Consider the following 19,334-nt stretch of genomic DNA (forward strand, 5'->3'; position numbering starts at 1 on the left):
AACAAAAACAAAACAAAACAAAAAAAATTCGGATGCAAGAAATCGACATTTGACATTAAGACAACCATCGCTGAATGAATACGACGAACACACAAAGGAAAGAGAACAGAGAGAAAGTGAGCGAGAGAGAAAGATCAAGTTTGACTGCTTGAATCCGCCAGCACAGTACTCCATCACAAAGTACAACTTGTCAGGAGTAGAAAAGGCGAACAATAAATGGTTGCTGCAGTCTTCATTGTTCTTGGCCAGACGAGAGCAAAACGTCGAGCACGAGTAATCTTTGCTCTTCGCCATTCTCCCCAACCCCAAACACCCCAAAACCCCCTTCAAGCCCCACCCTCACAAAATCGCAGCATCTTTGATTTTTTTTGGATTCGGTTGTTTGAATTTCTGAGAAAAAGTCGGGAAACCGTCCTAAAATGGGTTGGGCGAACATTGGCGTGTTTCTGGCGCGGGGACTGGTTCCGTCGCTGACGGGCGGGCTCTTCCCCGACATGCACATTGGCATGGCGAGCATGCTGCTGCAAGTGTACCTGTGGCTGGCGCTGCTGGTGCTCCCGCTCGCGCTGTGCTCGGCGCTCGGCGACCCCAGCGACCCAGTGAACGCCGGGTTTTACGCCGCCATTGCCGCCGCCTTCATCGGCCTGATCAAGTACGTCAACCATACGCTTCACGATGCGTTCGACGGCGAGGACGGCGCGCGGGCCAAGCGGAAGGCAGCGAGGCGACTGAGAAGGCAAGCCAAAGCTCAAGCCAAAGCCAGCGAGAACGCCGCCGAAGCGCCCGTTGCTGACCCTGAGCAACACCACGATGATGGTGACGATGGTGATGACGATGACGACGATGACGACGATGACGACGAGATCGATGGCCTGGAACAGGACAATGGCAATGCAACTCGGAAGAAGCCAATCTCAGACATGGCGGGCACTTCTGAGCCGACTTCTGAGACGACAACCACTGCTACTACTGCTACGATGGATGGAACTCGACCAGCTGCATCTGACGATCGGGCATCGCGAGCCATTGTTGTGGTTGCGCAAAACAAGAGTAGTCACAGCGAAGGTGTAGAAGATTCGCACAACAATGCCCACAATGCAATATCATCATCATCATCATCATCATCATCGTCGTCGTCGTCCGAGGATGGCGACAATGACAATGATGAAGATGAAGACGATGAATCGGACAATGACGAGGTGCACACAGCCACCAGACGAAACCGCCAGCGAGCATTCTCGAGATCCAGGCAACGAGCCGTGCGGCAGCGATCGAATGGATCACCTGTCGTCGGACGCTCGACTTCTGCGCTAACAACAGCGGCAAGAGGGCCGACCGATCGGCGGGCAGCTGCAATGTCGTTTCCCTCTGCCACCTCCGCCGGCGATCGGCAGAACGCCAGTCGTGTCGCCTATCACTTTGGTGACAATGAAGATTTGGAGGATGCTTTGAACCGCGTACTGGCGTCCGTTGCTTCTTCAACAGCAGCAGCAGCAACAACAACATCATCAAGAGCAGCAGCAGAAGCAGCGGGCGAGGATGGCGATAGCGGCAGCCAGTACACCAATCCAGATGGCGCTGACGATCACATCTTCCAAGAGTATCTAGCACGGCGGGCAAGACAGGCTGACAACACTGGGGAGGACACGCCCACAAGCAGCGACGAGCACGACAACGCACAGCAGGACATCACCGACATTTCTATTGCCGACGCCAGTGGTCACGCCGACGATCAAGTACCCCTGCCGTTGGTGCAAGACTCGGACATCCACGCCTTCGCGGAGGAGGACATTGACCCAGCTGCCGAGTTTGCTGATGCTCGCCGCGATTTGGCACGCCTGCGAGGACTCGTGAACGCACACCATCCGTCTGACCATCACCAGTGGAATGACGACACCGAGTCGCGCTTGCACATTGCCACTGGTGCCGATGACAGCACTGCTGGCGCCATCCATACGTTTATCGACGAGAATGGCGACATTCAGATGTACGTGTTCGCCGCCGAGGCTCACGCAACCGAGCCTCTCCCTGAAATCCGTCTTGCGCGGATAAGCTCGACTTCTTCGTCCGAGTCCGAGGCACACTCGAGAAAAAGCGACAATGAGGAGAGTTTGGATACCGACGACGAGTCGGATCGGAGATTTGAGCGAATGCGCCAGCGCACTCGTCAAACAACCCACACTACGGATGCTACCGCACGAGATAGCCCACCAGACCCCGACCAGACATTTTCTCTGCCCACCAACATTATCGAGCGCAGGCGGCGAAACGGGTTTGTCGCGACGGACGGCCCGTCTGTCTCTCGCCCATCCGAACGTTCCAGCCACGCCCCTCGTGGCCTTGGCAGTCGCGGCGATACGGCAGAGTCGCGAGATGAGCCCATCCGCCGGTGGAGGTACGATCCAAACGATGTCAACACGACCTATGCTCTTCCTGTCCGCTCGGCGTCGACCGCCGCCAGATCCCGAAGAGGGTCTCAGTTTCGTCCTCCGGAAGAGAATGACGATCACGAAAGTTACACAGAGCCTGATGATGCCATCCGTCCGGATGCGCTGGCGCAAGTTGCACCCAAACCAGAGGCACCGACGCGATGGCACCTGCTCGGCTTTCAACTTCCTCTGGCCGTGTCGTTCAAGCGCCTCGACTTGCTGGCGACAATTGACCGTGACCGGCACTGGAGTATTGGGCTTTTGGCAGTTCTCGTGGCTGCCGCAGTCGCGTATGTGGCGTTGGCCATTTCAGCATTCTATGCCAACTTTGAAATCGTGCTCCTCTGCTTTGTAGTGGCTGGCTGCCATTTCTCCTTGCTCAAGCCCGTGCAACTCGATGCCGCGTCCTCTGCACCGGAGGCCAGCAGCCGCGGCGCGCCTTTCCACCGAAGTTTTTACTTTCTTACCTTTGGCGCCATCTTACTCATCCTCGACCGTGAGATGCAGCAGAAGAACACGTACGATTCTCCTGTCGTGTACGGTCTACCCTTGCGCTCGACCGCAGCAATGCAAGTGTTCTTTTCGGGCATTCGCTTTTTCATTTTGGTGATGCCACTGGCTTTTGCGATTGGTTTCCTGGCCCACGTCCGAACACTCGCTCTCTATCTCGCCGAGCAGGTGCATATCTTGATATTTGGCGGCACTGGATGCAAGTCGCTGGCCTTGGCTGCCATTGCGCTTGCCAAAGATGCTGCAGCTGTAGCAGTCGTGTTTGCGCTTGGGCTCTCTTCGCTCACCACCAACCCAGTGTCATTGTCCGAGCCGGACGTGTCACTCTCTGCAGCTGCCGGCGCAGCTGTAGCTCTTTCGTTCTTGATCAGCAGTCGCGAGCTCGAGCTGAGTGAATGGAAGGTGCTTCTTGACCAGCCGAGCGATGCTCGATCCAAGCTGGTAAGTTTTGTGCAGTCTTGGTTGCGATTCGCGGAACGGTGGTTTTCGTTTCTTTCGTGTTGCCTTTGTTATCGCAATTTAAACTGACTTGGTGCTCTACTCTACCCTCAATCTAGCTGTACCAGTGCGCATTGCACGGATCAATCTCTGGTGCATTCTTTCTCATTTTCTGGGTTTGTCACCTGACGACCGTCTTCACGTATCAGACGACAATGGATATTTTGACCGTTGCGTCGTTTGTCGTTGGGTTTGTGCTGCACTATGTGCTGCCACAACTCCGAACCCGCTACCCGTTCTTGTGGTTTTTACGTCCCATTCTCAAGAGTGCCGAATTTGCCCAGTTTGAGGCTCATGGTACGAAATGGGCTTTTTGCTGTTTTTTTGGCTACTTTTGAACCTGGTTGCAGTTATTTTCCCCACTTCTCACTCTGCTCACTCTGTGGTCTGACTTGTAGGGAGCGCAAAACTCATGTGGTTTGAAAGGCTCTACCGCGCTGGCGTCGGCTTTGAACGCTTCTTCCTGTACCCTCTCCTGTACACCTGCATGGCGAGCATTGCTGCTTCGTCTCTGCGTCTGAAATTTGGCGATCTGTGAGTTTATCACACCTTTTGCGCTCGTGCTGGCAGGTCTTTTTTGTTTGCTTCGGTTTGTGGCTGCAATCACTGACTGACAACCCCCCGTTCATGATGTATTCAGCGGCGCAATGCTGGTGATTGCAATGTGCATGTTCAAGCTTGTGCGGTCGGCGTTCACACACACCAAGTGGCACTTTGTCACGGTTGCGTTTGCGTATCTCGTATTCAATTACGACTATCGCGGCCACTCGGAAACGCGGCTTGTCGACACGTTTGTCATTTCGGTGGTCGTCGTCAAGTTTTATGATCTTTTCAAACGCTTCCAGTTTGTCCTTGTGTATTTCGTGCCATGGACGAGGCAATGGGGCTCTGCCACCCATCTCCTTCTTTTCCCGCTTTCCCTTCCGCATGCGGCAATGGGGCTGATCACGCTTGCCGTGTCGGCCCTGCTGCAATCGCCTCTGCTGCCGTTCATGGGGAGCTCTCTGTTCCTCGCCTCCTACGTTCGCCCTCTTAAATTTTGGGAGCGCGATTACGCGTCACAATCCGGTGCCAACGATGCGAGCTCGGCTGCATCCAGGATTGACGTTGGTACGAGCCAAGTTGCGAATTTTTGTGAAGCGAACGGCGCAAGATGGATTGTGCATCGCTGTGTGTCTAACGCGTGTCTCTGTTGGCGTGACAGGTGACGCCAACCAACTCGATAGCGTGTTTTACGAGCAGCTAGCGCAGTCACTCAAGAGCACACTCTATGATGATGTTTCTCGCGGTCGATGGGGCGACTTGACAGTGGGCGATATTTTCCTGCTCTTTAACGATAGCTTGACTGCCATCGTTCACATTGTTCAACTCGGCCACGGGTATCTTACCTTTCAGCTTCGAGGTCTCGAGTTTAAAGGTGAGGAATTGTTGTGAAACGAATGTGTTGCGTCAACGTTCACCGCAAAAACAGCTCATTCCCCATTCTCCAAAAAACGCACAACTGTGTTGTCCTGCGCTCTGCGCATCAGGTACCTACTGCCAGCAACGCGAGCTGGAAGCAATCAACCAAGACATCTCGACGTCGGCACGCGGCATGCTCTGCTTCAAGAATGTTGGGCGGCCTCCGGGCTTGATGGCGGTCAACTCTGCACTCGCGGCGCGTTGGAATACCTGGGAGCTGATCAATTCCGAGTACTCGCTTCGTGCATACAGCATTTCTCTCAATCCAGCTTCGGCCATGTTCCAGATGTTTGAGTACCGCATCCTGCTCATGCGCTTTATGCAGCAAGCAATCATCTATCTGGTGGTGCAATCGCCAGAAGTGGTTGCGTGGCTCGACAACCCATCGATTCGCTCGACCATGGACCAAATGACCAACACCTACGTGGACAAGGATCGGTACATGCCATCGCTAAGCCGGGAGAACGACGGCGCTGGCATTTCGTTGGGCCTGTTCGCCTTAAAGTTTCGCGCTTGGACATTACACTGTGCTGAGCGAAGCAGCACCTTCACATCCGCTGGTAGCGAGACAACGGCTGGACGAATGCTGGCCGAGCTCCGCAACAAACCGGAACTCTCGTCGGCATCCATTTTGTTGATTCGGTTTTGTTTCCGCGTCAGCCTCTTCGCCCGACGCATGCTGTACTCGCGCGAGCGCCGGCCAGGGGAGCGGCCTCTACCATCGACTGGCGACCCCCTCATTCGAGGCTTCCACAAGCTCTTCGACGGCCAAGCCGCGCCCTGGTACTACCACGACGTGTGGATGCACGACGCGCCCTCCTTGCTGCCCACCGTCGTTACGCGCAGTGCTCGCATCGCGCTCAAACTCCATCAAGATCACTTCGTATACATGGAAGAGTACACGGACAGTACGCTTCTCTACGACACCATCACGGAAGATTTGACCGACATTGTGGTTTGCAGCGAGTACGACAAGGAGTGGCGCCAAGCAATTGTGACGCACCAGACGCAGCTGTTGACGCTGCGTCGCACGTCGCAGGAAGGCTCGTCCATGGCGGACGGAAGCAACGATCTCTTTGTCCTTCGGCTCAACATGCGGCACCTGAACTTTCGACTCATCAAGTTGAACAAGGAGAGCGTGGTGGGCTTGTGGGCCGGCCAGCAACAAGAAATTGTCTACTTGCGCAACCACAACAAGGAGCGTGGCTCCATCCAGCAAATGAAACCGCTCTTGCGTAACCTGATCAACCAGTCTTGCGATCTCCCCATCGGTTACCCGATCTTTGTTTCTTCTTTAATCACCTCGGAGGGGTCGGGGAGTCGCATGGCGTCGTGGATGCAAGCTGGTGCACGCACTGTGCTTCGCTGGGCGTCCGACCTGGGTTTGTTTGTACGCCGGGCGACTGCGACTGTCGAGAGTGGTCGTTCATCCAACAGTCGTGCATCTCATGTTGTTGATGCCAGCCCCGGTATTGTTCCAAGTGGTAGCGAGTTTGGCGACATTGAGCTCGAAACCTTCTCTCCCGACGCGTCAACCTCGTCCGAGTTGCCAATCATTCCCACACCCTCGAGCGACGTGGTTGCTGCGACCGCAGCAGCAAAACTCAATGTGCATAGCGAGTCCAACTCTAGCACTGCGGCCACGAGTGGCCAACATGGTGCTGCGGACGAGCCGCAAGAATCGAGCGTGTAGTGGATTGGTGCAAAAATTGACATTGTACTGGTGTATTTGCAACAACAAAATGCATCATTCACTCGTTTGCGTCTCTTATTGCATGCCTTCACCCGAGGCGGCGTTCTTTTGGGCGGCGTTTTGCCGTTTCTCCATCTTTTTGAGCGATGCCACTCGTTGCTTTCGCTACAAACACAGACAAAGCCCACGAGGCAAATGAGAGCATGTGCAATAAAGCAACTATCCCCCCCCCCGCTCACTCTTTGTCAAGTCGCGTTTGAAGTTGATTGAGTACGTACACGCGTTTCTGCCATAGAGTCCTTCTTGGCAGCAATCTTGTCCAGACGGGCCTTGCCCTTACCACCGCCTCCTGCAGTCAACTCTACACGCACTTCACGATCTCCGAAGGCCATACCGTGGTACCTCAGTGCTTTCTATGGGGGTTTAGAAGCAAACGAGTTTTTGGCTGTTGAGTTTTTGGCGAATTTCCAGTGCAAGTTTGCATCGTGCGCTCTGTTGTCTGTCCCTTCTCCCTTGTCACTGCAAAAAATCCCACCACGTACTTGCAGCGACTTTTGATTGGAGTATTCCACGAATGCGCAACCCCTGGACTCGCCCGTTGCCTTGTTTGTGAGCATGCGAACGGCGTCCGTCTCACCGCACGGCGACAAGAAGGATCGGACATCGTCTGCTGTCGCCGTGTATGGGAGGTTTCCTGTTCAAGTTTGAGAACACCAGCAGAGCGCAAACATGAGCCAACGGCAACCACAGATTCGGACAAAGTGTGTTTGGGGGTCAGTTGTCGAGATCATCTCCACCCTTCCCCCTCTCCTGCCGCCGGATCCAAACGCTGATCTGCACATTCGTTCAATGCGCAATTGTTAGATGTTGCGTTGGGGTTTTGTTACCAATAAACACGATATAGCGCGCCTTTGCAGCCGCGGGCGACTTTGCTTTGGCGTCCGTTTCGCCTTCTTCCTGATCGTCGTCCTTGTCCAGCCTCGGCTTCTTGCGCGATTCCTCCGCGTCGCCATTGTTGTCCTTGTCCTTGCTTGCACCACCACCAGCAGCAGCAGTAGTAGAACTACCTGCAGCAGCACTTGCGCCGGCTGGCTTTGGTCGTCGCCGCGTGGATCCGTCCTTCCCCTTGTCCTTGGCCTTGTCCTTGTCCTTGGCCTTGTCCTTGTCCTTGGAGGACGACTTCTTGTCCTTGGAGGACGACTTGCTCGATGCTCGATCTGCTTGGTCTGCTGCTGCAGCTGCAGCGTCGCCCTCGCGAACCGTCTTGCGGAAGCCCGACTGGCTCGTCACCACGCGCGGCTGCGTCTTGGTCGCAGCAGCAGTCGTCTCGGGATCGGCTTCGAGCGCGTCCGAAGCGGCAGATTCAGCGTGCGTTCGCTTGGACGACGGACGTGTGTTAGTGCTAGAGCTGGATGAAGTGGAGGCTGCTGCGGCAGTAGACGACTTGACTGGCGGCGGCATTTGTGGTGTCTGAGTTTTTGAGGAGGAGTGCCAGAGTTCTAAATTCGGCAAGTCAAGTGAACACGTATGAAATGACTTGCTTTTGTTTATTAAATCACAATCCGCTTGCCTAACACCAAAAAACCCCCAACAACAACGCACAAAAGCACCAAAAGCAAACCATCTCGTCGACGTTTGATCGTTGGGTGTGCAACACGTCGCACTTTGGCATCAAGTTTGCCGTTCTGCGGAACCGGCTGAAGATGTTGCTGTTGCTGCGGCTGATTGCTGGCGCTTCTGATTGAGCATGTCGACTAGTGGCTTGACAAAGTCCGTGGTGAATCGGCCTTTGGTCGAGTCAAAAAACGGCTGAAGCTCAAGAGGTCGTGCGTCAGCTATCAGAGTCAGAGCCAGAGTCATTGGGTCCATAGCAACGCCAAAGTACAAAACGGCGGGGTGTGAGCTCAAAGAGAACGGGGCAGACTTTGAACAGCGGGCTTGCGTTTGCCCTTGTTTGAACTCGAACAACACACCATCACGCACAATACCCCTCACATTGCTCATACTCCCACGCTTGCAAAATCATGTCGAACTTGTCGAGATCCTTCACCACACGCGCCTCGACGGTGGAAGCGGCTTCGTACTCTTCCCAAAGTGCGAGCAACTCCTGTCCTTGCGCAGATCCTTGCAACGTTTCGTTGCAGATACGAGTCATTGCATCCTGATTCGATTCGTGCGCAGCAGTTCATTCTCGTCAGTATGCACATATTCCTGCCGGTTCAACGAGCAAAACCCCAAAACCGAACAAAACCTTACTCGTTCGAGCTTTTCCTTTTCTTGCTTTGTAACTCGAACATCGCCTGGCGTAATATCTCCTACAATGCTCTCTGCCAGGTCGTGTACCATTGCGATCTTGGCGCATCTGTCACGACAAGTCCAATTTGCTCAGATCAGAAACCAGAATCGAGCCGTTGCTTTCCCCCTCAAGGATCTCAGTTCCATCCATTTCCCCAAAAATTCGCACATCATCGGCTCCGGTCAGCATGTACGTTTGATCTTGCATGTTTCATCTCAGTTCCGAGTCTGAGCTTCGTTGCTGCTGCCAACTCCACCCCTCTCCCCAATCCCCACCTCACCTTGTTCGGTCGCACCGCTGGCCGTCGATCTGGTCGGGCACAATCATGGCCATCAGACTCATCCGGTGCATATGGTCGGCGATGCTCTCCGGGTGCCTCACGCCGTGGTTGACCCACCCCGTCCTTGGCGTCGCCTAACCCAGCCAGCATCAGCATCAGCATTCAGAATTCGCATGCATGCATGAGCTTTGAACGTCAAACAGATATTACAAAAAGCAGCACTAAGACACAATAAAGCATTGTCGGTGTGTGCTGCGTTGCTCAGACCTTGAGCCGGCCACAGAGCAACATGAACTCGAGCGCGTGCGCTGCATCCACCATTGCGAACTGCTCAAAGACTGAACCTGACCAGGAACCAAATAAGACTGTAATCGAAAATTAAAAGTGTAAAATGATCACAGTGATGGACTGGTGCTTGGTTGTTGTGTATTTAACCCATCAAGTCAACCACATTTTCAACATCAAACACTACAGTACGTACTACACCTCCCCCTTGCCCAAGGGATCAGTAAAAAAAGGCCAAACCCTCTAGGGGCGAGTGATGGTAATGTCGTGCAGGATGGAGTTGGACTGAGCTTCGTAGAACTGCCATTGCAGGTTGGAAGCGTCGTGAGCAGTCAGCACACCGTAGCCGTAGACACCATAAGCCGCCGCCACAATGTCGGGGAAGGTGCTCGGGAAGCCAGTGACGTGCTCCTTGTTGCCGCCAGCGCCGTTGACAATGTACACGGGCGCCTTGGGGTTGTTAAAGTCGTTGCCCATCTTGGTGCTGTTGTACGTCGGGTAGAAGCACTCGTAGTAGTGCAAATGGGCTACCCAACGATCAAAAAGGAAGATGAAAATCGCTGATGAGATCAGATTGTGAAACCGCCGCCGCAGCAGCTTGAAAAAAAAGCAAGCAAACAAACAAACAAACCAAAAAGGAAAAAAAAAACCAAAGTGCGCTGCTCACCTTGCATGACAATGTCGACCTTTTGCTGCATGAACAGGTCTTCCAAATCCTTGCGAAGAAGCTCCGACAGGGTCTGGCAGTCTTCCTTGTTGGCCGAGCAGTACAGAGCACGGTGACCCGACACGACAATCCAGGGCTGCTTGTCGCGGTTTTTGTTGGCTTGAATCAGGTCGTTCAACAGCCATTGATACTAACGGTTTTGTTTGAGAGACAAGCAGCACAACAGTGAGGTCATGAAGCCGTGGGATGGAGACTTTTCGTCGAAAGGCACGCCGATCTTAGCAAAAACGAAAAAGGGAACACTGGTGCAAACAAACCTGAGGAGTGTTGGATTGAATATCGCCAATGCTAATGCCCATCGGGCCCTCGGTGTTGTAGTTGATGAAATGAATGCCACCATAGTTGAAGCTTGCGCGTGTTGGAGAGGAGCCAAAGATGAGCAAAGGCGTTTCGGAAAGATCATCGACAACAACGCAAACATTTCTCACCTGTAGTACAGAGGATCCGTCGACCCGCTCTCTTCATACGGAACATTGTAGCGCGCCTTGTAGGTGATAAAGTCGGTAAAGCCTTCATGGTTGCCAGGTGCAGTCATGTGCGGGGCGAAGGCGGCCAAAACCTCAATCTTGCGCTGGTACATGTCTTCAATGAACTCGACGCCATCAGCATAGCTCAAGTCTCCGTCGAACAGCGACAGATTGAACAGCCCGCCTTTCGAAAAAAAAAAGGAGCGGTAGAGTGTGAGTGAGCGCCTTGTGTTTTTTGAGTCTCGTTCGTGCTATTTTCCTCTGCTTACTGTTAATTCCGTCGGCAATGCGGAGGACGGTAAAGTCAGATGGATCGTCGCCGCCAATGTCGCCCACGCACGCAACACGGACGGGATAGGGCTCGACAGATTCGGTTGTGAACTTGAGGTCTGGCTGGCTGCCGGCCGGGTGAGGGTAGAATTGCTCTGCACACATTTTTCACACGCACACACATCCGTGAAAACCAACCAGAGACACACGACCACAGACACGGGCGCCAGCTAGCAACTCACTGTCGGTAAAGGAGCCCACGCGGTAGTGGTAGGTCGTGGCAGGCGCCAAGTTGGTCATGACGGCGCGGTAAATGACGCCGCGCCAGCCGTAAATTTGCATGGGGTGGGCGGTGGCTGGCGCAAAGTTGGTGAGCGAGTTTGTGCTTGTGCCCCAGATGACGGAGGCGTTGGAGACCTCCTGCAGCGTGACCCACTGGACGGAAATGTCACGCGAGTTGTTTCCGGCGACGGCAATGTGGATTTGCTCTGGAGTGAACGGCGTGCTGCAGCAGTCGAACGCACACGCACCCATGATGGAGCAAAGTGCAAATGTCGAGTACTTGACGAGGATGCCCTGGTCCTGCGAGCCGACGAGCTTTGCCATGTCGTCAATGCCCTTCACGCAGTCGGTCGCGAGCGCCTTTGGCAAGACGCTTGTGCAGACCTTGCGCAGATCGTCCATGATTTCGGTGTCGGTCTTGTTGGTTTCAATAGCGTCAATGCCAGCCTCGCAGACGCCGCAATAGAGCGTGCTCGGGCTCGGGTTGCCTGCTGCTGCTGCAAGGGGTTGGAGCAACAAGAGTGAGGTTAGTTCCAACGAGAGCACTCGACCCCCTTCCTTTGTCTTCCGAGCGCCCGGATGAGCACGAATTCAGATCATTCATGCTGATACGCACTCCATCCACCATCCACTTCAAAAGGCAGAGCGACCACCCGCCAGGATTGCTTGCTTGTTTGTATTGGGGTTTGTATTGGATTTTTGAATGCGGTCTCCTCCTTCCTCCCCCCCCCACTCACGTCCGCCTCGCTTCGGCCGCGCGAGTGACTTTAAGTGAGACGTGCAAAACCACGAGCTTGCAAACAGAGTGCGCAAACGGGAAAAGGGAAAAAGCGCAGACTACTGCCAATAAAAACCCGCCATTCCGCCACGCTCCACTTTGACGGGCGACCAGCGGATTTGTGTGACGAGCTTGAGGAGCTCGGTGGGCGTTGGCGGCCAGAGGGGAACTCTGTACCTGATGAGCTCGGCGGCATGGCGCGGCGGTGGAGCCCAGAGCCAACCGATGCGTGGGCGTCCGCAGCAGTGAGAGCGGCAGAAAGAGCGGCAGCGGCAATGACCACGACGAGGACGAACGGAGCAGTCCTGCTGGAAGACATTGTGGGTGCAGAGAAGAAATAAAAGAAGGGGGGAAAACAAAAAAACAAAAAAAAAAAAAAAAAAAACAAAACAAAAAAAAAAAAAACAAAGAGATGGAGTGAGCTGCGAAATAATAGGAGCAAGTGAAGAATGGGGATTTTGGCTGAGCAACGACGGCATTGTGATGTCTGATCATCCCACTTCCCTGTTGACTCTTTGCTGCGTGTCTTTGTGGCGAGTGGGCACGAAAGACGAGCAACAGCAGAACAAACAGAAGGAAACACCAAAAACCAGCGATATCTTAGTCTTTTGACAGTTACTACATGGCTGTTGCTCGTCCGTTGATCGGCCGCTTTGCTGCGGTGCCCGTGACGCTCATCCGCATGCAGGCAACAACCCATGTCAAGCTGCAACCGTTCCGGACTGGCCGCTCGTATGATCTCAAGCTCAGTCCCGACGGCTGCCGAAGGACCGGATTTTCTTGGCCCCAACGGTGCGTCACTCCGTCCCGCAGCCAGCCCGACGCTGCATGAAGTCCTTTGCAACTGGCGCGGCAACTGCATTCTGTACAAGATCCCGGCTGGCACGCCACTTCCCGCCGGGCTCACTCTGCTGCACGAGCACAGCGATCACTATTCGCTGCAGACAACCAAGCCAATCTCCCTGCCCGACCTGCAGAAGGCCATGACTGCATTCATTGCTCCGTTCAAGCTGCAGCAGACGCGCGAAGAGTTCCTCGAAACGAACGACTTTTACGGATCGTGAGCGAAGGATGTTCTCTTTCGCAGCTAGGCGTGCACTGCCATCGGGTGAGTTGTCTCGTTGATACAGATGAAAAATGCATGCAGCTATGAAGCACGAATCTGTCAAACCTCAATACGAACAAAGTGGCGCGGGCTGAAAGTCGCCCCATCAGCCAAGAGATTTTCGCGCAAAGCCAAGGGATTGAAGAGATTTGGGAGCCAGTTGTTCCCACCTTGAGCCGAAGCGCTAACTGTCAATACGACTGGAGTATATGCGACAAGTACTGTCTAGTATTCAGTGTGTCATGCACAGCACAGATTGCAGAACTTGGCGGTTTCGAGGCCGTAAATCTACAAACCGCATCCCAAATTGGGTTCACTCTTTTTTTTTTCTTTTTCTTTTTATTGTTTTTTTGCGTTTTTTTTTTTCCAGCAGTTCCCTTTGTTTTTGACTCTTGCTTGAAAGTTTTACGTGTAAGGCGAAATGGCACTGCTTTATACTTTATTATGTCGAGCAAAGGGTCCGGCGGGCGGAAGCGATCCAAAAGCATCCAATGTCGGCCGATGGATGATTCAATACCGCTTCTACGAAAAGGGGTTTTTTTTCCATGGAATAGCCCGAGTCTTGTGTGTTGCTCGATCATCGTCGCATCCGCAAAAAGCAGCACGTTATGTTTGTCCAAAGTGATACACTGCCATCTTGTGGTGAATGGATGTCAGGAGCAGAGGAGCAGAGAGAGAGAGAGCACGGCGAGCAAGAGCTTCCGTCTGTCGTCGAGTTCTTTTTCGTAATCTTCTTCTTCTTTATATTTGGCTTCGTGTCGATTCGTGTTTTCTCGATGCGCGATCTTCGCAAAGCTTTCGTTTCATACTGCTTTCTGGAGGCAACAAAAGCCAAAGCAGTGTGTGTGTGACGACATCGAGTGCGAGCAGCAGAGACGATTGTCGGCGTTTTTTATTTTATTTTATTTTTTATTTATTTTTTGGTCCAATGCAACATGTGTGTCTCTTTGCCGACGCCGGCTTTTTCTTGCTGTCATCGTCGCTCGACTGCTCAGCCGCCCCCACCGTTTGCCCCCAATGTTCGCTTGCTTGCTGCGTCCAAAACCTCAAAACCAAAACCATCGCAACGCGCTCTTCCAACCCCTCGTTTTTTTGTGAGGGGGCGACGGTTTAGCATTTGAGTGTATTTTTGTTTCCAACGGTTTTTGCGCCAGTACCGTCGCTTTCTCAAGCCTTTGGGGCGTGTCGGTTGCCTGCCGCGTCGCTGGCTGGTGCATGGCGTTTTGCGAGTGCGTCCTGCTCCCCCTTCTCTTCCTCCGAGGAGGGTGTTGAGGCTGCGGGTGTGGAAGGGCGGAAGAGGGAGGGCGAGCCAATCGGCTGCGGCTCGCGCGCAATCGCGTCGGCTTCTTTTTTGTTTTGTTCGGTTTCATTGCGTTCTGCCTTCGTTGTGGCTTTTGTGGAGCCCTCCGGCCAAGCAGCACGCAGCAGGAGCACAAGCAGCACCAGCCGCAGGAGACGCAGAAGAGCACCAAAAGCAGAGAGAAATCAAAAAGCGCGCGAAATCAAAAAAGAACGATCCGAAAAACAGCCTTCCTAATCGGGGCTTGTAAGGCTCGTTTCCCGAAATAACCTTCGTTTGTATGAAGATCCATTGGAGAAGCAAGCCCAATGCAGCCTCCATACAAAAATCAAAAACCCAATGCAAAGCTCATACAGAACGTCATCAAAACACCCAAAAAAGGCCCAACCGCAGACAAAAACCCCCCAATTACAAGACATCTCAGAGATTTGCATTCATGCAACGCAAACAGAAGGATGAGGGGGAAGGGGAGGAAAACACGAAAAAGGCGCCAAAATCTGCCGTTCTCAGCTTTTTTGTTCTCAGCCGATTTTTCCCGCTCAAATGATTCTGTCACTCACTCACCCTGCTCTGGCTCTCTGATGTATTGACAGGTACTTTTTGATTCACTCGTGAGATTTTTTTCCTTCTCTTCAGCGATGAGCACATCATCCGCATTCTCGGTCGGAACAGACCTCCCTTCGCTCGCTGCTGCGCCCAGTCGTCGTGGCAGGACTGCTTCGACGTCGTCCGCGATCGTCGCCAGCAGCAGCAGCAGCAGCAGCAGCAGCCCAAAGCGACCCGCGCGTGCATCCAAGACGGCTGCCGCTGCCGCCGTCGCCGCTGTCGTTTCGGGCGGGCTGCCGCGCATCGTTGTCAGCACCGAGGACGCCTCGATGATGCTGCCAGCAACACCCGCCAACAGCGACTCTGTCTTTATGGGCGCCGCAAACAGCGCCATGGTCGAGTCCACCTCGGCCTTTTTGAATGCGCTGCCTGGAACAAACAATGCGCCACAGATCGCCATGAAGCCTCGCAAGCGCGCTGGTCGCAAGCCCTCGGCCTCCACCATCCCCGAAGGCGACGAGCAGCAGCCAGAGACGCTCGCACCCTTCACGCTGCCGCTCCACATGCAGCTCCAAAACTCGTCGCTGCTCTCCATGTTCCCCTTTGCACAGCAGCAGCAGCAGCAGCAGCAACCACCACTGCTCTTTGATGCACAGTTCCAACAACCACAGCAACAATCAGCACAACCACTGCTGTCACAACAGTACTCGCTGCTGGCTCCGCACTATCAGATGATGCTGATGAGCAGCGCTGCCATCACTGGCAACAATAGTCTGCTGACACATAATCCCGCCCTTTACGCGCCGTTTGGCGGATCCAGCAGTCTCCCTTTCGCTCAGAGCTCCACGTCCATTCCCATGGATGACACCACGGCCGGAATGGGCGGCATGGCGCCATCCTGCTCGAGCTCGGCTGCCGCTTCGCCCGCCGCGTCGGATGCATCTGTTGCTGCCCCCATCGCCCCCACTAGCAGCAGTAGCAGCATCACCACCACCACCACCAGCGCGGCCGCCGCTCCAGCAACTCGATCCAACAACGCCCATCTTCTTGGCGCACAGTATGCACCGGACGGTCGACGCTACAACTACTTTTTGTCGCGCGGCCGCAAGCGTGTCGCGCTGGAGGACGGTGTTGATTACCGCAACTGCGAAATCAAGCCGCCAATGTCGTACGCTGCGTTGATTGAGGAGGCGCTCAACTCGACGCCGACGCGCTCGCTCACCCTTTCGATGGTGTACGACTACATCAAGGATGCCTACCTCTATTACCGCAACAACTCTGGCAGCTGGCAAAATTCCATCCGCCACAACTTGTCCTTGCACCGGCGGTTTGAGCGCGTGTCGCGCGACAAGCCAGGCAAGGGCGACTTTTGGACGGTGAACGACAACTGCGGGGCCACCCACCACAAGCGTCGCAGGCGCAACAAGAAGTCGATTGCAGCGGCTCTGGCTGCCGCCGCAGCTGCCGCAACTGCCGCCGCTGTCGCTGCCGCGGCGGCCGAGGGTAGCAACGATCCCGCGCTGCACGCGGCTGCCGAAGCGGCTGCTCTGCTCGCCAGCCAGACTGCCCAGGCTGCCGCGCTTGTCACTGGCGACACCCAGCGCAAGCGCTCTCGCCAAATGAGCACCGACGACACGCCTCAGCAGCACAGCCATGCCGATGACTCTGACGAGTCGGACGAGGACGAAGACGAGGAGGCTGACGAGGACGAGGATGACGAGCCCGCCATGGACGCCCTCTCCACCACTGCCGCCACCGTCGGTGACGACACGCTCAGCGTGGCCGATACCTTTACGACCGAAACCGCCTCTGTTGCTGGCATGGACCAAGCGCAGACGAGCAAGCGCAGGCGCTCGTCCATCAAGGTCAAGATGCCGTCCCAGCAGCAGCAGCAGCTTTGGTCTGAGCAGTTCCTCGCGCTGCCCGTGTCGCACATGCCTTCCTCTGCATCGGCACTGGACATGACTGGCGCACCCTTCGCGTCGAACGGTGTCATGTACCCTTCTCCTGCTGCTGCGTTTGCAAGTGGCGCCGCTGCAGCACCCATGCCTGCTCCAGCCTCGTCCTCCTCCACGCTGCTGCCTGCCGGCTCGACCTCGCCCAGCGGCTACCACCACCGCCGCACTGGCTCGGACTCGAGCGCCATCACCAGCATTTCGTCCGTGTCGTCGATGGGCCAAACTGCCGAAGAGCAGTACTATGCGCAGCAGCAACAGCTCGCGTTGACGCGCATGAACGTTGCCATGAGCGTGCAGCCCCAGCCGTGGGCCATGCAAGATGCCTCTGCCTCCGATGCTGGCAAGCCGTTCGAGCAAAGCCAGGCTGCGCCGCAACAACAACAACAAGGCCGAACTGCTCAGCAGCAGCCTCGCCACCAGCAGCTGTTTGCGCGCACTGGAGCAGCCCCCATCATGCCCATGTCCATGTCGCCGTTCGGCAGCCAGCCGCTCTCTGCCCTCTCTGCCAGCGGCCTGTTCCTGCCCTTGTCTGCCACGGCACCCTTGTCCTCGACCTCGCTTGGCGACTGGGACGCGCTCACCGCCGAAAAGCTGCTCGACTCGATCAGCAACTCTGTCAGCCAGCCCGTCAACGGCGATCTCTGGTTTAGCAACACCTCGGCCGAGGACTTGATGGCTGGTCCAGGTCTCGACATGGACTTGTTTGCGCTTCAATAACCGCAGACACTTTCTTTTGTTTATGCTTTCTCTTCCCCCCCCCCACCACCTCTTGTTTTTTTTTTTTTTTTTGCTTCTCTTTTGCTTCTTATGATATCCTGGCTCCAGCTCCACGCTGCATCGTCGACTTTCAATGTTGTCGCAGCAGCTGTTGGAACTCTGTTATTTTTTATTTGTGTGAGCTTGTGTGTGCAGTATGTTTTTCTCGTTGTCTCCCTCTCTTCCTCTCCCTCCCCCCTTCCCTCGTTCCCATTTACGATTTACTCGATTCTCCGTTATGCTCCCCCCCCCAAACCAATTGTTAACAATCCCTATTCGCAATGCGATGGTTTTCCCCCCCACTTCTTATGACCTGGTTGTGTTTGTTTTTGAATACACAAAGTTTTGTTATTGCTACAAGCTTGTCCCCTCACGTTGTTTTTGCTGTCCATCCTACACCAAAAACCAACCTCTAGCTGAGCTGATTCATCGAGGCGAGCGGTTCCGACATAGAGACAGACAGACACTGCTTATTTACTGTATCCAACCAATCCGGTTTAATTCCTGCCCATCTCATCTCTTTCCCCGCCCCGCCCCCTTTTTAATTCATTCTTCCCATCATGAAGATCTAACATCTCGTCCATTTCTGTTCATCACGTTTGTTGCACGTTTGCACGTTTCGCGCTTCACTCGTTTTTTCTCGTTTTTTTTTTTTTTTTTTTTTTTGTTCTCCTTCCAATTTTGCTTTTTTTTTTTTTTTCCGTCTTTTCCCTTCTTTTGTTTTTTATCGCTCTCTGATTTCTGTCTCTCTCTCTCTCGAGATGGCTGCCAATCCCGGCGGCGGTGGCAGCGGTGGCAGCAGTGGCGATGGCAGCAACATTGACTGGCAGCTGCGATGCAAGGAGGCCGAGCGGGCCCTCGAGAGCGTCCAGCAGCAGGCCGGCAAAATCCGCGAATGGGTCTCCAAGAAGGCAAGTATGAATCAAAAAAAAAAAAAAAAAAAAAAAGTGAATGGAAATGAAGGAAATGAAGGCAAAAGCGCGATCGATGAGTGAACTTTGGTAGCAGTTTAATTGCTGTTTAAGCCAAACAAATTACATACCAACCCACAAAAAACAAAAACTCGTTGCATTCTTGTCCGTTAATCAAAAAGACACGTCGATCGGGTTCAACATTCGACTTGTCTGCGACTTGTCATGATTGAGTTGCTTGAACTGCGAGCGTGAGAATGAACGAAGGCGGCGGAAGTGGGGTGAAGCGGGGGGGGGAAGCGGGAGAAGATAGAGAGAAACAGAGAGAAGAGAGTGAAGATTGCATTGGAACGAAAACCAACGCTCATCATACTCATGACTATGCCTCATCCGACACAATGATGAAATCACAATGATGGATTGCACAGGTGCGCGATATGGAAAACACCGTGTTTGTGACGGAAGACCGCGCAGCCAAGACCGAGTCCAAGCTGCTCCACACTGAGCAACAGCTGCGTGACAGCCAGCGGATGGCGCTCGATCTCCAGCAGCACCTGGCGCGATCCACGCAGGAGGCAGATGAGCAGAAGCGCACGTTCGAGAACAAGGCAAAGCTCGTGCGCGAGTACGTCGACAAGAAGCTCGGACAGCTCGAGCAGGAGAACAGAGCGCTGCGCCACGAGCAATTGCGCATGCAGCAGCAGCAGCAGCAGCAAACACCCAACGCTGCACCAGCAGCAGCGACAAGCACAGGAGCTGCTGGAGGCTCGAGCTCGTCGTCG

General features: G+C 54.3%; 6 protein-coding genes across 6 annotated transcripts; 3 read left to right on the plus strand and 3 right to left on the minus strand.

Annotated features, from left to right (window-relative positions):
• Positions 1 to 362: 362 nt before the first annotated feature.
• CAOG_07429 (hypothetical protein) lies at positions 363 to 6,591 on the plus strand (the record flags this gene model as incomplete). Its single annotated transcript, XM_004343238.2, has 6 exons — positions 363 to 3,380; positions 3,497 to 3,734; positions 3,836 to 3,971; positions 4,078 to 4,547; positions 4,642 to 4,854; positions 4,967 to 6,591. Exons 1-6 carry the CDS (start codon positions 420 to 422, stop codon positions 6,589 to 6,591), a joined length of 5,643 nt encoding a protein of 1,880 aa, XP_004343288.1. The 5' UTR covers positions 363 to 419.
• A 75-nt stretch (positions 6,592 to 6,666) lies between these two features.
• Positions 6,667 to 8,052, minus strand: CAOG_07430 (hypothetical protein; the record flags this gene model as incomplete). The annotated part of the gene is made up of 4 exons (XM_004343239.1): positions 6,667 to 6,756; positions 6,870 to 7,004; positions 7,134 to 7,285; positions 7,479 to 8,052. 4 exons carry the CDS (start codon positions 8,050 to 8,052, stop codon positions 6,667 to 6,669), a joined length of 951 nt encoding a protein of 316 aa, XP_004343289.1.
• Positions 8,053 to 8,088: 36 nt separating this feature from the next.
• CAOG_07431 (hypothetical protein) lies at positions 8,089 to 9,515 on the minus strand. The gene is made up of 5 exons (XM_004343240.2): positions 9,435 to 9,515; positions 9,168 to 9,301; positions 8,848 to 8,953; positions 8,587 to 8,752; positions 8,089 to 8,426 (listed from the first exon to the last, which is right to left on the minus strand). Exons 1-5 carry the CDS (start codon positions 9,486 to 9,488, stop codon positions 8,263 to 8,265), a joined length of 624 nt encoding a protein of 207 aa, XP_004343290.1. The 5' UTR covers positions 9,489 to 9,515; the 3' UTR covers positions 8,089 to 8,262.
• Positions 9,516 to 9,559: 44 nt separating this feature from the next.
• Positions 9,560 to 12,389, minus strand: CAOG_07432 (hypothetical protein). Its single transcript, XM_004343241.2, has 7 exons — positions 12,154 to 12,389; positions 11,159 to 11,695; positions 10,916 to 11,071; positions 10,608 to 10,830; positions 10,437 to 10,527; positions 10,120 to 10,309; positions 9,560 to 9,979 (listed from the first exon to the last, which is right to left on the minus strand). The coding sequence occupies exons 1-7, from the start codon at positions 12,293 to 12,295 to the stop codon at positions 9,696 to 9,698; spliced, it is 1,623 nt and encodes a 540-aa protein (XP_004343291.2). The 5' UTR covers positions 12,296 to 12,389; the 3' UTR covers positions 9,560 to 9,695.
• A 321-nt stretch (positions 12,390 to 12,710) lies between these two features.
• On the plus strand, positions 12,711 to 13,040 carry CAOG_07433 (hypothetical protein; the record flags this gene model as incomplete). The annotated part of the gene is made up of 1 exon (XM_004343242.1): positions 12,711 to 13,040. One exon carries the CDS (start codon positions 12,711 to 12,713, stop codon positions 13,038 to 13,040), a length of 330 nt encoding a protein of 109 aa, XP_004343292.1.
• Positions 13,041 to 13,416: 376 nt separating this feature from the next.
• CAOG_07434 (hypothetical protein) lies at positions 13,417 to 17,602 on the plus strand (the record flags this gene model as incomplete). The annotated part of the gene is made up of 2 exons (XM_004343243.2): positions 13,417 to 13,492; positions 14,975 to 17,602. The coding sequence occupies exon 2, from the start codon at positions 15,020 to 15,022 to the stop codon at positions 17,600 to 17,602; it is 2,583 nt and encodes an 860-aa protein (XP_004343293.2). The 5' UTR covers positions 13,417 to 13,492; positions 14,975 to 15,019.
• Between the last annotated feature and the right edge of the window lie 1,732 nt (positions 17,603 to 19,334).

Source organism: Capsaspora owczarzaki (assembly GCF_000151315.2).
Source record: "Capsaspora owczarzaki ATCC 30864 unplaced genomic scaffold supercont2.15, whole genome shotgun sequence".
Lineage (NCBI taxonomy): Eukaryota > Filasterea > Ministeriida > Capsasporidae > Capsaspora > Capsaspora owczarzaki.